This window comes from Caloenas nicobarica, chromosome 3, assembly GCF_036013445.1.
Source record: "Caloenas nicobarica isolate bCalNic1 chromosome 3, bCalNic1.hap1, whole genome shotgun sequence".
Taxonomy (NCBI): Eukaryota; Metazoa; Chordata; class Aves; order Columbiformes; family Columbidae; genus Caloenas; species Caloenas nicobarica.
In genome coordinates this window covers 638,428-655,193 of record NC_088247.1, presented here as the reverse complement: position 1 = coordinate 655,193, position 16,766 = coordinate 638,428, and the positions used below count along the sequence as shown (strand labels likewise).

The window sequence follows — 16,766 nt, the reverse complement described above, 5'->3', positions numbered from 1 at the left end:
GAAGCCCAACCTGCAGCGCCAGAAGCCCCCGAGGCAGAAGCCGCACAAGCACACGCCATGCAAAGCCAGCCCGCTGCGTGGGCACGGGTGACGGGGACGCCCCCACGCCGCCGCCCCCGATCCCAGACGTCACGCACGTGCACACGCGGGTTTGCATCGCGCCGCAGCGCCAATGCAAACACATGCAGGGACGGGGAGGGAGCAGGAGCGTTAGCACCAGGGAAGCCACCAGCACCAGGGGTCTGCGGCTGTGCCACACAAGCAGGTGCTCTTTTAATTAAGGCTTTTGCAGCTTGGGTTAACGGAGAGGAGCAGCTTTAGAACAATCAGCAGTGGTTCTTACCTTCTGGAGTTGGAGTGCAACCCAAAAAAAGGAGAGAAACACCCCTTTAAAAACTTGAGCACAACAATTGGCTGACCATTAACACGAGCCCTCCCCCCCAGCCACCAGAACCTCGTTTGACAGGTTTCGGGCAGACCTGCAGCAACACTAAGACCAGGTTATGTCAGACAGATATGGGGTGGGAAGATGGAGATTCTTTCAGGCTGTTTCCAAAGCAGCTGCCGCGCAGCCAGCATCCCCGGGGCGGCGTTTCCAACCTTCGCCAGCTAACGAACTTCTAACCATCACCTCCACGGGTAATTAACAACGCCAAGTGATGCACCACTGGCCTCGCTTCAGTATTGCCACAGGAGCGGGGCTGGGGGCAGGTAAAGTGTTTGTGCTATAAAGCCAGTTTGAAGCCGCCAGCACACAAAGTGCACAGGGACTGGTGCGAGATGGAAACAAGGGGAGCGCGGGAGCTCAGATGGAGCCGCGCTCGGACACGGGGTAACGGGGATCAGCCTGGAGACGTTTAAATTAACAGTCTATGATGCCAACTGAACCGGCCCGTGGAACACGAGCAGAGTCTGAGCCCTGGATAAGATGAAAACCCCCCAGAGAGCTCGGCTGACTGTCCTGGCCGCAATTTCCAGGTGGAACCGACACCTCTGGGTTCACAGCACTTCATTGCTCCCTGCCCCTGAGCATCCACAGAGATCCATGCTGGTCACACCCCCAGGGACCCTGCAGAAATCAGCATTTGCTGATTTTAAAGGAGGAATCCAGATAGAAGCATCTTCCTCTAAGGCTTTTGGGGCACAGAGTTGAAATTTCAAAGTATTTGGGTCCCCCCCCTTAATATATCTGCTACAGAACCACGAGCCAGTTCATACTGAGGATAAATCCTGAATTTAGGTATATTTTGAGACCTTGGCTCTGGTGTTTTCTAGAAGAGAGAGAGTCAGCCTGTTAGATTCCTGCAGTTCATCATTAGAGCATCTATTACAGCCCCCATTTCCCCCTGCAATAGCTAATACACTCTTACAGGTGACAAAAACAATGTGCAATTTTATTTTGAGGATATAGCAAAAACAGCGACAACCACAGTCTGGGACAGGATTAGAGAAGTGGAATATTTTATTAGTTATGGATTTGAAACCTTTATACAAGGGATACAGAAAGAGTCACCTAGTCAGAGTTTGTCCTACATAAAATAAATGCATTTAACGCTCCCTGCTAATGGTAACAACATGATCTTCTTCTATAACCATTCTCTTTGAACTGTTTTTTAAACCAACATTTGCCCTTACATGTATTATTGATGGCACCCACTGACTTACCTCCACGCTTCTGCACAGACAGCGAGTGGCACAGAAACCTGTGGTACGGCAACTTTTAGCTGAATTAATGCTAACGGAGCAAAAAAGAAACACAGGCTGTGAGGGTCTGCCAGACCCGTGGCGTCCTGCAAGATCAGCTCTGCGTTCTGTGACTGATGGGGGAGCAAAGCTCAGCAAGTCTGGGGTGACACCGAGCTGAGCGGGGCAGGGGACACGGCTGAGGGACGGGATCCACCCTCATGAGGTTCAACAAGGCCAAGTGCGAGGTCCTGCCCCTGGGTCGGGGCAACCCCGGTATCGGTCCAGGCTGGGGCTGCAGGGATGGAGAGCAGCCCCAGGAGAAGGACTTGGGTGCTGGGGTGAGACACTGGACGTGACCCGGCCATGTGTGCTGGCAGCCCAGAAACCACCCGTGTCCTGGGCTGCGTCCCAGCCCCGTGAGCAGCAGCTCTGGGGGGATCCTGCCCCTCTGCCCCGCTCTGGTGAGCCCCCCCTGCAGTGCTGGGCCAGCTCTGGGGCCTCAGCACAGGACACACATGGACCTGCTGGAGAGCGGCCAGAGGAGCCCCAGAAATGACCTGAGGCTGGAACAGCTCTGCTGGGAGGACGGGCTGAGAGAGCTGGGGGGTTCAGCTGGGGAAGAGAAGCTCCGGGGAGACCTTAGTGCGGCCTTTCTGGACTTCAAAGGGGCCCATAAGAAAGATGGGGACAGACTTTTGAGCAGGGCCTGTTGTGGTAGGACAAGGGGTGATGGTTTTAAACTAAAGGAGGGAGATTCAGGCCGGACATGAGGAAGAAATTGTTTGTGCTGAGGGTGGTGAGAGCCTGGCCCAGGTTGGCCAGAGAGGTGGTGGCTGAACCATCCCTGGAGACATCCCAGGCCAGGCTGGACGGGGCTCTGAGCAACCTGAGCTGGTGCAGATGTCCCTGCCCATGGCAGGGGGGGCACTGGGGAGCTGGGGAGGGCCCTCAACACAAACCATCCCGTGACTCAATGAAACCAGGCTGCCCGTGAAGCGTGAGCACTGTCTGCAGACACAGGCTCGCGACACGGAACCAAAAGACAAGGCGGGCTGGAGCTGGTGGCGGTCAAGGGGCACAAGCTGCACCTCCAGCTTTTCCCCACTTCAGGAAAAATCCCGGTCGGGAGCCCCTGCCCAGCGCAGAGCAGAAAATCCTGAACAAGAGGATAGTCACGAGTGGCCAGAAGAGACAACTCACCCAAAATACCCCTGGCCTCGTTAAATATTAATGTGTAACTGTCACTATGACTAACACCTGATAGCCGTTTGGCCAAAAATAGCTCTAACCTGTACTTGACAGCAGAGACTTCACACACAAATCCCACTTAGATATCAAGACACCAGGAAGGTCTCACAGAGAATACATTTGTAACTGAAGACCACCAGAACAGGGTAAGTTGATAACTCCTCATTTGCTCCAGAAAAAGCCAAATCCAACTTCCAGCTGACTAAAGGGGAAAAACTGCATGTAGCAGCATTTACGGCCTTTCCTGCTGCCAGCCCCTTCTCCTGAAGGTTCCAGTAATTAACGGAGCAAAGCTGAAGATGAGTCTTGCAATTAAAGCACGCATGCCTGCCAGGCTGGCCCTGAGGCACCTGCTTCCAGCAGGTCCCTTCTCACCGGGGGGGCAGCAGGAAAGAGCCCCAGGGTCCCAGCTGCCACTAACAAGTCCTGCACGTGACAACCCCAAGAGGTCAGTCACACTTTCATGGACACTTTTTAATTCCCATCTTCCAGCAGAATGAAAAAAATGAACTAGAGATATCTGAGGCAACCCAAGCATGCTGGTTCTTCAATAAGCAGCACAGATGTCCCTGCCCCGTCCGCCCCCGCACACTCTCAGCATTACCGATATCAAACCCGCGAGACGCGCTCAAGCTGCTCCAGCTCACTTGGAGGTCACCTTCAAAGCAGCTGTGGATTCAAGCACGTGTTGTTATCTAAGTGGCAGACAGCTGATGGCTGCAGCCAGCTCAGCATCTGCAACTTCACACCCTGGGAGCTGGAAAACCAAAGGTGTTCTGCATGAACAGTCCGGCGCGTTGGACACCCCGTGCCCCAGCTGCACAGCCCAGCAGCAGCCCTTTCCGCCGAGCTCCCTGACCACAAATAAGCCTGTTTGAGGTTCGCACCGCAGCCAAAGGCCACTTTGGTAAGGACCCTGGGGCTGGGCACCGCGACCTGCAGTCACTGCCACGGGGAGGAACCCGCGGAGGCCACCAGCCCAACCTCCCACCAAACGGGAGCAGCTGCAGCAGGTACCTCAGGGCCTGCTCCGGTCCAGCTCTGAGCATCTCCACAAGTCCTGCTCTGGTGTTCTAGCACCCTTATGGTGAAAAAAAAAAAAAGTTTCCTCTCATACCTAATCAGAATTTCCCAGCTTGCAGACTGTGTCCGTTGCCCCTCAGTCGAGCACTGTGAACCTCCACGCAGAGGCTGGCTCCAGGCGACAGGATTTTCTTCTTATGGAAGAAACGAACGCTCACCAGAAATGCCAACCACCAGCTTACGAAAAGCAGTTTTGGATGCAGCAGCTTTTAAACGCCCTGTTGTACAAAGGGCTCAGGCGGCAGGAGATCCCCGTGTGCTTAACTCGGGGCTGCCAGAGCAGGGAGCAGCTTCGCCTGCCCCCGGCACAGCCCGGTGGCGATCTGGCAAACAGTGGTTACCCGACCTCCCCACTCTGGGACACCACCAGGCAAATTTGATCAGACGGATTATTTTAAGAAGTTGTGAAAAGCTTTGTTTGAATAAATTAGCGCTGCAAACAAACCACGCGCGCCAAAGCCGCTGCCTGGGGCCCCGCCGCCGCCCTGCAGCACGGGCTCAGCTGCGGCCACCAGAACAGCTCATCTGGTCCCCAGACACAAGCAGAGGCCTCCAGGGAAGGCTGCACAGACGCGGGTGGGACAAACGGACAGGGCTGCCTGGCAGATTGCTCCCTGCAGCTCCGCCGCGCGGAGCACCGGCTGCCCCGGCCTCCAAACATCTGATCGGCACAACGCCGGCACGGAAAAGCCCGCGCAGACGTGAAGATGCTGCTGTTACGCTCTCTGCCAGAGATAAGGACTGGCGTGCTCCGCTTGCACTGGAGAAGCCGCGTGCTCTGCCGGGCTGGCAGCGGGTCAGAGGACGCGAGGAAACGCTAAAGCCGAGCTCAGCCAGGCGCCTGGAGCCGTTTTAAGAGCAACACCACGAGGGTCGCTCTGACCTGTGCACATCTCTTGGTCAGCGCTCGAGCTCTCGGTAACAGCTCATCAGTAAAAGCACGTTTTGTTCAGTACGATCTTGAGTTGCCAACGCACAGATCTTCATTAAGAGGAGACAGCAAGCAGACTGCACAGCAAAAATTGTTTCCTTATCGTTGTGACTATAGACATCAAGGATGAAGGCAAAACTCTGGACGTGCTTACTCCACAGGAAATCATCAAATGGATTATCAAATATTCTACCACAGTAATTCTGTATATTGGGCAAGAACGCCTAAAAGGTGGATTAACGGCCTACAGAAATACAGCAGGCTTCTGATTTCCAGCTAGCAAAGGGAGAAGAAATACAGGGAATCAGTGAAGAAAGCTGACGGAAGCCCAAGGTTCCGGTGCGGGCAGGTCAGCTGCCAAAGTTCTTTATGTTAGAGATTCCATGAATACTTGAAAAAAAAAAAAAAGTAGCCAGAGTACCATGTCCAGTTTCAGTTTTCACTGAGATTGAGCTAATGTTTACACGTATTTCATTGCTTTATTAGTACTAACGGCAAAAAAGTCATTGTGCTGGGGCAGAGATTCACAAGCTAGCATAGTATTTTACAGTGTCCCCTATAAAAATCCAAGAAATATAAAACGTCCATGGCTATCAAGAAAAAAGACAATGAAAGATATCTTCCAAAGACGCTAGCTCTTCAGGTACTCTCATGCTGATTTCAACATGCCCAAGGAGATAAATAAAATCCAACAACAAGTGAACAATTTTGATTTAACAAACTACTTCTCAAAGCAAATCCGAGAGCCAGATATGGTTTACGCTGCCAGTTCCTTGGGTGTTTATCCACATGTGGTTTATTTTTGCAGTTTGCAAGCAGTGACGTGTAGGCAGGAAAGGATCTCATGGGATTAGGGCAGCCAGTCAAAACAGGCAAAGAGAGAAAACGCGGATGACAGATCACACAAAAAGCAATAGTTCTGGTTTTGGGATACCTTAGATCTCCAAAACTGACACTGAGTACTGGTCCTGGGTTGACCTTTAAAAACCTCATTATTTGAGTACTAGGATAAAATTATAAAGGCAGGTAAGATAACGGGCCATTATCACCCAAGGTTTTTGTACTGCTACTACTACCAAAAAAAAAAATCTTAGGAAAGACCAAGTTGTGTCCAAACAGTCCGTTTGTCCTGCAGGCAGCAGCAATCGCTGTTGCCGTTTGTACTGTACGCGGCTGCTCCCTTCTTCCCTGCAGCTCCAAACCCTCCACAACAACGCAAGCAAAGCGGAGCTTAAAGACTATGTGTTTTGTGTAAACAGCTTACTACCTAAAGAACTGCCATTTTTATTTATTAAAAGCAAGCTGCGCTGAGAAACAATTCAAAACGCAAATACCTTGGCACGCACGCTAACAGAACAGCCCGCCGGGGCAGCCACACACGGGGACACCGCTGCCACCCGCGCCCAGAGGCTCGGACACCGCTCCCGGCCAGAACCTCCACACGAGAGCTCATCTGACAGCTTTGGAATCTTCTCTAACGTGATTCTTCCCCTAATAAATGCTGCTTTGAGCCCATCTTGTCACAGGCTGTGACTTATCAGAAGCCAAATCCAGCCACTTGTTCCTGAGACTGTCCAGAACTGCATTAAGGACTGACAATCCTTTAGGTCTTCACCTAAATAAAGGCTTATTACATCAACCTAACCCTGAAGGGGAAGGTCACGACACAGCACCCACGTGTCAGTAAGGTGGGTAAGGGAGCTAAAGAAATGGAGTTTTACACCTGACTGCTCCCACAAACGTCTTCTGGGATTTAAGACGCTGAGGAGTCCGCGCCGTCCTGATGCTCAGCAGCAGCTTTTTAGAGAGGAAAACAACTCACTATCAGCTCAGGCTAAATCCCCAAATCAGCTCTAACAGGACTCGAGGTTGAGAAGGACCATAAGGCACCACGGCGTTTCTGTTCCGAGTCTTTTTTCTGGCTGTCTGGTCAAAAATGTGGCCTGGCCAGCCAGAGCCTGGACCTTTGATGCCACATCTGAGCTCCTGCCGGCAGCTCTGCCCAAGAGAACACTCCAAGTTGCCACAACGGCTCCTGGCCAGGCGCCTGGCTGTTTGCTGGGCTTGTGCTTTGCCAGCAGCGAGACCAGCGGTGCGGACACACGGCTGCTGCGTGCAGACCTGCTCCTGATCACCCACAGCGTCTGATGCGGAGCTGGAGCTGCCCTGGGACGGGCCAGCCTTTGCTGGGACTGACTGCAGTGCGGCCCAAAGCAAAGCGCACGCTCAGGGCAGGGACTAAGCCCTGCTTTTGTCACCTCCTGATGAGCTAAATCAGTATACTTGGTTTCCTTACTTTTAGATAAACTGACATTTCCAAAAAGCAAACCACCTTCCCAGTGTGCACAGCTCGAGTGGGAGATCTTGCTATCGAGAGCAGAGTTTCTACACTTGGGCCCTCGACTATCTCTGCCAAAGCAGGTGGATTGCTGTGTGAACCTGGCAACGTGGAGAACACAATGAAGTCAGGCCCAGGATGGCTATTCCATTCCAAACAAATTGGCACATCCAGACCTTTTTCCTCTCCCTTTCTCTTTGCTCTTAGAAAAAGAGGAGTGTAAATAGATCGTACTTCCCATGGACAATTGTTCCCTACCTCAGATGCCCCTGCCCACCTCTGGGACACAGACGTCCCTCCGGAGCTAAGCTGCGGTCACAGCGGTTCGGGATGCTCCACCTGGGCTGCTCTGGTTTCCCAAAGCAGTCGGTACCAGCCCAGGCGGCCCCTCCTGTGCCCAGCGCCCCAGACCCCCCGTCTGCTCCTGGGGGAACAGGAAAACCTCCACAGCAGAACCACACTCTGCTCCACATAACACTGAAGGAAACGGTACGAGGCATAGAGTTCTCTAAATAGGGATTTGTAAGCAAGACTGCTTTTTTTATTTCCTGGATAGATTTAAGGTTTGGCTTAGGTCACTGCCATTAAACTGACTATTCACCCTTTTTTTTTAAAAAAAAAAAAAAAAGGTGAAATAAAAGGTAGTTAAGTTTGCTTCAGTACCTGGAGTCTGAACTACCTGAGCAGGTCTAGTTTATCTCACACAAGAGCTGCAGACAAGAAGCATGCAGCTCATACCTAGAAATTAAGTCTGACTTAAGATCTAGCTTGCTTGATGAAAAGTACCAGTGACTTGAGAGCTTGTTTGCAAATGGGACCCAGACTCCAGTTCTGCAGGTATTTAACATTTCAGTCCCAAAAATACTTATGAGATGGGGTTAGCAGTAAACTGAATTAAGTCAGAACCAAAGTATGAATGTGTTTTAGTGGGATGGGTACTTCACTCACCTGATTTCTTTGAGTCCTTCTTTCTGGATAACTTGAAGGATCTCTTTATGGCTCATGGGTGTATTAGGATACTTCTCCAGGACCTGCAAGCAAACAGAGATTGAGAGGAAGTTACTCATCTGCATTTTCTCTTTCATGTTCTACCGCACAGAAAACTACATTTCATGGTTTGGATGTCTCCAAGGACAAACCAAGGAAGAACTCCCAGCCTGCTGGCATTCATTGCCAGCCCTTCCATCTGGAGAGCACAAGAGCAAAGAGACTCTAGAACACTTGCTAGACGACTTATTTTAGTGCAATTCCCAGAGTTTATTTCAAATGTACTGCCCGTAGGTAACACTTCTTGGAGAATTAAATGCTCCACAGTAAGTGTGGCTTCACAACCATCAGCTTCACTTGGGAATGATTCAGGAATTCTCAAGGTCCCTCAGATATAAAACTTCCAAAAACCAAATCCTTAATGTTTGCAAAGCTGAAACTAATACTTACCAAACTGATCAGTACTTAAGTTACACGAAACCTGGCTTTTCATAACACTGTTATGATGCTTTGAAAATATCTGCATGCAGTTCAGGCTTAAAATGAGTAAACCTGGTCTAGGAAAACGCTTCCTCCACGGAGTTATCCAAGGCCTTGCAGCCCACACTGCAGCGCCCGGGCCACTCACCTCCCTTCCCAGAGGACCAAGATGCAAAAGCAAAACTCCCAATGGCGACAGAGGGATGCTGAAGGCTTCTGAAGGAGGATGCCGGTTACCAGACGTCATTTGGATATTTTAAGCAATATTTGTGCTGGGGGGATGGGCAGGAAATGCCTCGTTTCCTTCTTAATCATCCACTTTGACCCAAGGCCAGCACATCAACCCTTGAGCTCTGACTTAAATGTCTTTCACCAGAGAGCAAACCATCAGTTTGTTAAGTATAAAAACCCACAAGTGCCTTTGCAGAAGGAAATGACCAGTTTCAATTCCTCCGTTCAACAACTGTGCAGAAGGCACAGCTCCTCGTTCCCTCCGCAGCAACGAGTCATCCTGGGGCTGCAGGGGCAGCGCTGGGGCAGGACCTGGGCCAGGACCTGCTGAACTGCAGCATCTCTGCTTAGTGATACAAAGCCCTGCGTTTAGCTTGGGAAGCCCTAGCTGATGTCCCCATCGCATCAAAGCTCCTGTTTAAGTTATGCCAAAGCCTGACTTCCACAGCGCCTTAAGCTGTTCCTAAAGTCAGCAGTGCCTCGCCAAGGCTCCAGAGCGCAGCGCTGAACACCAGCACGGCTCTGCAGCTCCTGCCACTTCTTGAACTGCAGAGCAGCACATTAAAAAAAGTTTAAAACAGATTTAAGCAGAATTTATTTACACTCCCTCTGGTATCAGCCTCAGTGATTCATTCCACTTCATTTCTAGGTATACTGTAACTAAGGATGCCTGCAGTAAAACAATACAAAATTAACGTAGCTGCAGAGGGTTAAGCCAGATCACTGCAGGTTTTAGATTTATATCAGCACCTAATTCATGCTTGCTCAGCATTGCCAAAGAGTCAGTAAACCTTTATCCCACTAACGCGGAACAAACCTGGAAGTTTGTTCTGCACGGGAAGGCCCATGGAGGGCAAGAAGAGTTCAGGCCATCTCGGTTTCCATCCGCGGTGCCAACGTTTTCATTGCAGCTAGCAAAACAAAACAAGCACCACAGTAGTGCTACAATGCCATTAACAGGGAACTCTAGGGCACTTCTTACACACAAAAATATGTGTGTGCATTTTCCTTCTTGGGCATCGTTTTCCTCTTGACGTTCACTACACGGCCGTGCTCTTGACAAGTCCCATCTCGCTCCCACCAGAGCAGCAACACCACATTTCATTAGTTTTTCAGTAGCACAACCGCAATGCAAGCTAATAACCGTGTTTGACCAAAGAATCTCATCATTAAGAGCAGAAAGGAAGAAAAGCTTTGCTAATTACCCCGGCATGCCCATGAGATGCTGCTCTGCGTCCTCCCAGGTCACCCATCCCACCTGGGACCTTGTCCTGCAGCTGAGCTCAGTGAGATGGTCCCTCTGGCCTCTCTCCACACCTGCTCGGCTCCAAACCCTGATGGAACAACTCCTGTGCTCGGAGAACATCGCTCTTGAAGATCAACCAGCTCTCCTGGGTTTCTCTGCTCTCCAGGAGAGATCCCTGCAGGATCCCACGAGCAGCGCTCCCAACAAGCCACGGCCAGACGTTTCTATCCTTCTACTCCCTTGGTTTCCCCCAGGATCTCAGGCTCTCGTCTCGCGGTCGCTGAAACCGAAGGTGTCACTGTGAGCACAACTCCCCAAGGGCTGTCCTCGCCCTGCTGGATCTCCTCGGCCGCTCTGGCCAGCAGCTGCTGTGAGACCTTGTCCCCCAGCAGTCCCACCATCGCCTCCATGGGCCGTGCTCTGCCGCCTGGTCCTACGGCGGGCACTGGGCCGTCAGAACCCACTCTCCACCCGTGAGGCTGCTCCCAGTTGTCTAAAGAGTGTTCATGTTCTTCTGGATTAGCTGGCCTGCAAACACCCACCGTGACGTCCCCTTTGTCACCCTCCCCTCCCAACGGAGGCATCAGCGGCTGTACCGCACAGCTCTGGGGATTCCTAATGCTGCTCTCCAGCACAGAGGGCAAAAGCTTCCTCATTCTCCACGTGTCTCCTTCCACCCCAGGCCCTCCAACCGTCCACCCCTCCAGCCACCGAACCCCAGCAGCACCGCAGCCCCGCGCACAGCACGAGCGGGTCCGGAGGGAGCCGAGCGATCGGCTCAGGCCTCCCCATCGCCCCTGTCCCACCACACGTGCATTTACACACAGCGTTTGACCGGCCCAGGGGTGTGTGGGGGTACAAAGGTTCTTCTGGAGAAGTGGAAGCGTTTCCTTTGTCACGGACCGCCAGGCGCCTCCCTTCACCCTGTGCTTCCCTCCTGGCTTCAGGCTCCATCCCCAGCAAACCTCGGGCAAAGGCTCCGCACCGTCGGCAGCCGTGTTGGCAAGGATGCTTTTGTCTCCCTCCATCACGTGGCTCCAGCTCTTGCCATCAGTCGGCGCATTCCTTAAAGAGCCCCGTGGCCACAGAAACAAACACATCTTCAAGGATACGCACAAGCAGCCACGTACCACTAGGCTGTACCAAATCCAGCACTGAACAGAGACCAATTCGAGTTGTGTCACCCCTGAACCAAAGGGACACCAGGGTTTGAGCTGCTTGTTTCCCACCCACCCCAGCTGGAACCTGCTGCTCTGAACATGGGAGAGCACAGAACGTGTTGCCACACCTGTCGGAAGGCACCTGCGGATCACACGTGGTTGGAATTCACAGCTCTGCGTGGTTAACTGCAACACAGCACCATGCACCCAACAGAGATTGTATTGACTTAATTCATCCAACGTTCTCCTCAGAAATTCCTTATAAATAGGTATCAGTATCCCTGAAAGACAGTTTCACCTGCCAGATCACAGTGCAAACTCCAATTTCTTTTCCATTGGGCTGGATATACAAAAACATCCATGTGAGGACACGACTCCCAGGTTTCTAAGCAGAGAAGTATAGCATTTTGCTGGAGCTGCTAATGTAGCACCACGGGTCTGGGTACTGCAAAACCAGGTCAATAAAAACAGCCAGTTCTCAAACGTGCCAAAAAGCATTTGTAACTCCAGGTTAGCCCCTAACGCTGACTTCAAATTAATGCAAATCTGTATCTCGAGACACTCAAGAACACACAAGTAGCCAAACAAGCTGCCTGTCTGCTTGGAGACCAACATCTAGACCCTTCCTCGACTTCTGACCACAGGTGGTCAACAGATGGATGAGAAAATAAACTTTAGCCCTCTCCCCATGCCCCAATACACCAAAGAAGACAGATTGCATGGAATAAAATGTTTGCACTGAGGGTGGTGAGAGCCTGGCCCAGGTTGGCCAGAGAGGTGGTGGCTGAAGCATCCCTGGAGACATCCCAGGCCAGGCTGGACGGGGCTCTGAGCAACCTGAGCTGGTGCAGATGTCCCTGCCCATGGCAGGGGGGCACTGGGGAGCTGGGGAGGCCCTTCAACACAAACCAGCCTGTGATTCGATGAAATCAATCCTGCCAACAGTATAGCTTGAGACTTTTAAAGTGTTGCTTTGCTCAGCAAAACCAAGACAGGCACAGACAGACAGGAGGACGCCCAGCAGAGATCCAAGACCATTTTAAGGCACTGGAGCATCTTTTATATGATGAGAGGCCAAGAAAGCTGAGATGGTTTAGCCTGGAGAAGACAAGGCCCAGTGGGGTCTCAGCAACACGCAGACACCTGGCGGGAGGTGTTAAAGAAACCCCAGCCAGACTCTGCAGTGGTGTCCCCTGAAAGGACGTGAGGAACAGGCACGAACAGTGTGGTGCTGGTTTTTTGTGGGTTTGGGTTTGGTTTTGTTTTTTTTTTTTTTTTAGGGTGTGTTGTTGCTGTTGGTGCTTTTTGTTTGGTTTTGGTGGGGTTTGTTTTTTGGGTTTTTAATGAGGATGATGATGGTTCTGACAGCAGGCAAGCACTGCAAGCGGCTGCCCACGGGAGCGGGGGCTCTGCACCCTCGGCCAGGACCACGGCCCAGGAACGCTGCTGCGGCAGAGCGGCTGGACCCCTCACTCTCCAGAGGTCCCTTCCAACCTCAATGACTCTGATTCCACGATATAGACCCTCCTCAAGCAATCAAAAACTGATTTAGTCACTACAGGACTGAGGTCAAGTATCACCACGTAATTTTCTGTTCCTGACCAGGTTAAATCCACGGGAGGTGTTTCCCAAGCCAAGCTGTGAACCACTTGGCACGGGCTCTTGCGAGCGCTAAACAATGCCCAAAAAATGGCAAACTCGCAGAAAACCTTAACACAAAGTCAACACCGTCGCTTTAGGATCTTCATACTAAGACAGCTGGGAGAATACAGGGGGTGGAATATCACTCCACACTTAGCTTTGTTTAAGCCTTTTCCTCAAGCATTTGTTGTTATCTGTTGTCAAGACACTGCTATGATAGATGAATTTGATTAGACAATACAGACGTTCTTAAAACAATAGAAACAGCCTTCAGAAAGTACCCATGGATGTTGGGATCCGTGTAATCTCAGCAGCTACACAGCAAGAGGAGATCTCAGACTCCCACCTGAGAACTGGAAACGTGAGGAGGAAGGCGAGAAGGACACAAAAGCACACAGAAGGGAAAAAATCTCAAAAAGCTTTGCATCCTCATGCTGCTTTCACCTCAAACCACTGGAAAAACAAGCACATGAAGCTGCAAGTCTAAGAAAATAAAGCAAGTTATGGTCAGAAAGAAAAGCACAGATTCAAACTTGTGTGGATTTTAGCCTGAGTGGCTCTCTGTGACTTTGAGACTAAGGCACGAGTGCAGAAAAGGGTCCTCAGATCCGCTATTCCTGTCCCACAGAGAGCCACTGAAAACCCTCCCAGCATCTGCCGGCTCAAGAAGACGTCTAATGAGGAAAAATAAAAACCTGCCACTATTGCTAATCCATGCACGGGAACAGGTCATTGTCTAAAGGCTTTTGGATCACCAAAACCATTTCATCCAGTGAATACTAAAGCAATTAGATATGGTTTAAAGAGAACAAAATCATGAGAAGGGTCTAAGATTTGGGAAACACACCCGATACTTAAACGTAGTCTAGACGAGCTCACCTGGAAAAACCACTTACGTGGCCGAGCAGCCACGGGCTCCTCCAGCAGCAAACGTTTGCAGGAGAACTTCAGGGGTGTTTGGAGCGGGCCAGTGCGCCCCAGACACCCCGGAGCGCACGCGGCTCCTCCGGGACCCGCTCCCCAGCGGAGCCGAGGCCGAGCGGGCCGTGCCGAGGCCGGACAGCCCACCCCAGGGCTGCGGGGGCCCAGCCCCCGGCCCGTCTGCCCCGCCACGCAGCTCCAGCAGCACGGCAAGCTCTGCGGGGATCCAAACGGCACCATGAACATTTAGATGTGCAGGAGCCGCCACTGCACGGACACCGACACGCAACCGGCCGCTTTTACCCATGGTGACAGGAACCCAGGCGGCCAGGGCATTTTTTTAACTTCAGCTAATCCTGCACCAAGGAGCCAAGTATTTGTGCTGGGCAGCCAGCAGAGGTGAAACCGATAGAGCAACCAGCTTTGGCTACACGGGACCAAGACACATTTGCACCAGCCCAACAACAGTTGTCACCTCACGCTCTTTGAGCAACTTGCTCAGTACCGGCTCTCACCCTACTTAGATAAGCAAAGCAGTTCACACCTGGAGGTGCAGTAACAACTCTGTGCTGCTTTACAAGCTGATCCAGAAGAACTAGGTATAAGGAGATTAAAGAGACTCTTAAAAAAAATAGATACACCCTAAGTAGCTTCTTTTCTGTCTTCTGCCCATTTAATCCTATATCAGATCTTCCACTTGAGTCCTTTTTTAGTTACCGTGTGTAAATAAAAACTAGTACTATCCACCACAGAACTGAATTTGAGAGGCATTTTAAAATTAAGAGTCAGGATTTATAAATGACCTGTGTACTGCGCTCAGCATTAGCCAAGATGAATCCAAGGGGAAAAGCAGCAAGTGCCAACCCTGGGTACTGAAAGCGCCTCTTTGCTTGAACCTGGTCATTAACACTGCAAAGTGTCAGTGCCCAATATGGGCAAAGCCATATACTAGAGATGGTGTCACTGATGCTCTAATTATGTTGTGTTAGGTGTTGAAATATTCTTATTGGCTTATTATTAACGAAACCATCGATAGTTCTCTATTTTCTAGTAGATGTTGCTTTGCACCCTGCAGCTGTCCTGGTTTCTGCACAGGTTTCCAAGAAAACAAGATCATCAGAAGAGGAGATACTTCCTAATTTCACGTCTTGGAAGAAAAGATGTGAACGGAGGGGTAATTCTGAAATGTGCAATAAAAGCAGAGAAATGTCCAAGTAGACGACATTTCAAGGCAAGAGATACTATAAAAGTAAAGTAAATTTGCCAATAGAAATTACTTCAAGGTTCATGTCTCTTATTAGTTTCACCGCAGCCAAGCTCAAAGCCCATGTTCTGCTCCCGGGCTGAGCCGGGACCGACACGGCGCCAGGAGCCCTCAGCTCAGCCCACGCTGCCCACCCATGTTCCCCAGAAGGGAAAGGCAAGGGCTCCCGGCACGCAAAGCTGCATTGCCAGCTTCGAACTGTACGGCAAGGACCTGCCCACGAGCAAGCGTCCTCCTCACCTTAAAGGAAAACATTTCTACTACCAACGTGAAGACAAAAGTGAAGTGCAAATAGGAGGGGTTTAAAAGTTAAACACAAAATCAACCTCTGACCATGATTATCAAGGGTTGGCTGCATGGGGAGTAGCCTGGCATGTGTTTCCCGTCATGGTTAACCCCAAGCCAAAACAACCTCATCTCCGCATCAAAGGTTTCTGCTCATTTTCAGACTCTTTTCAGATGCAACGATCAGCCCCTGTGTCCAGGCCCCAGAACAGCAGGGTCCGTTCCCGGGGAGCCTCCCGTGTGCCGCGCTGGGTGAGCAGCAGCACAACGCCTGGAGATGAGACACGGGGGGCACGAGATCCCTGCCCACGCAGGCACAGTGCGTACCAGACCCCGGCACAGCAAGGATTTGCTCCGAGAACCCACCGAACACTGACCCGCACGCCACGCACACAAACCCACCAGTGTTAGCAGCGCTGCTTAAATGAACACGGGGAAGAGAAATGGCAGCGTCTTGGGCCACTGGATCTGCAAGAAGCGGAACATTTATCTCCTCTGAACTGCACCTCTGGTGAGTAGAAACCTTCCGTTATAGATTAACACCTTTGGTTTAACAGAGTTAAAACTTTGATGATACCTTCTCATACAATACTAGACAGACCAGACAATCTCCCCATTTTGGAATTTCATTCCTTTCTTCAACCCTTTCACAGAAAAGAAGGGAAACCTCAGAAAGAATCTTAAAGCATGAGAACAAGACAAAGGGCTAGGAATATATCGGACTGACAATCATCTGAAAGCAGCTTAGGCAAACAGCAACGAGGACCTCAACCCCTACACCTTCGTGGTCAGGGTGCAATTGTCCATAAAAGCAAGGGTGTTCACCTGGAGATGGAGTCAGAAGCTGAAGATCCAGGCTTAGCTCAGCAGGGATTTCCACACCGAGATTCTCCCTAAAAAGCATGCAGACTAAATTTACGGTTCCTCACACTCTGCGTTCTCCTACAGCTTCTTACTAGGTAAAGTAAAATTACTCTTCTTGTAGAGCTTATAAAGACACAGCATGAAGCCCCTGAAGCCAGCAGAAGATGAGAACTAAGCCCACCACGGCTCTTCCCGCCAGTTCCACAGGAACGGGCTCCAGTGAGTGGAGATTCCACCCAGAACACGGACCATGACGTGGCCGCCAACACTCCAGTGCACCGCACAACGATCCAAACAGCACCAACTGTTGGGAACCAGACATTTCTTTCCAGTTACCTACTGGAATACAGCACTGTCCATCCCTGAGCATCACTGGTCATAGCTGCTTCCCAAACATTTAT

General features: G+C 51.1%; 1 protein-coding gene across 1 annotated transcript in view; it reads right to left on the bottom strand.

Annotated features, from left to right (window-relative positions):
• Positions 1-16,766, bottom strand: part of ASXL2 (ASXL transcriptional regulator 2) — a 110,247-nt gene that overhangs the window by 76,847 nt on the left and 16,634 nt on the right. Inside the window, exon 2 of the mRNA XM_065632394.1 lies at positions 8,235-8,317. Within this exon, the coding sequence (XP_065488466.1) occupies positions 8,235-8,317 (83 nt within the window). The remainder of the gene's footprint in view (positions 1-8,234; positions 8,318-16,766) is intronic.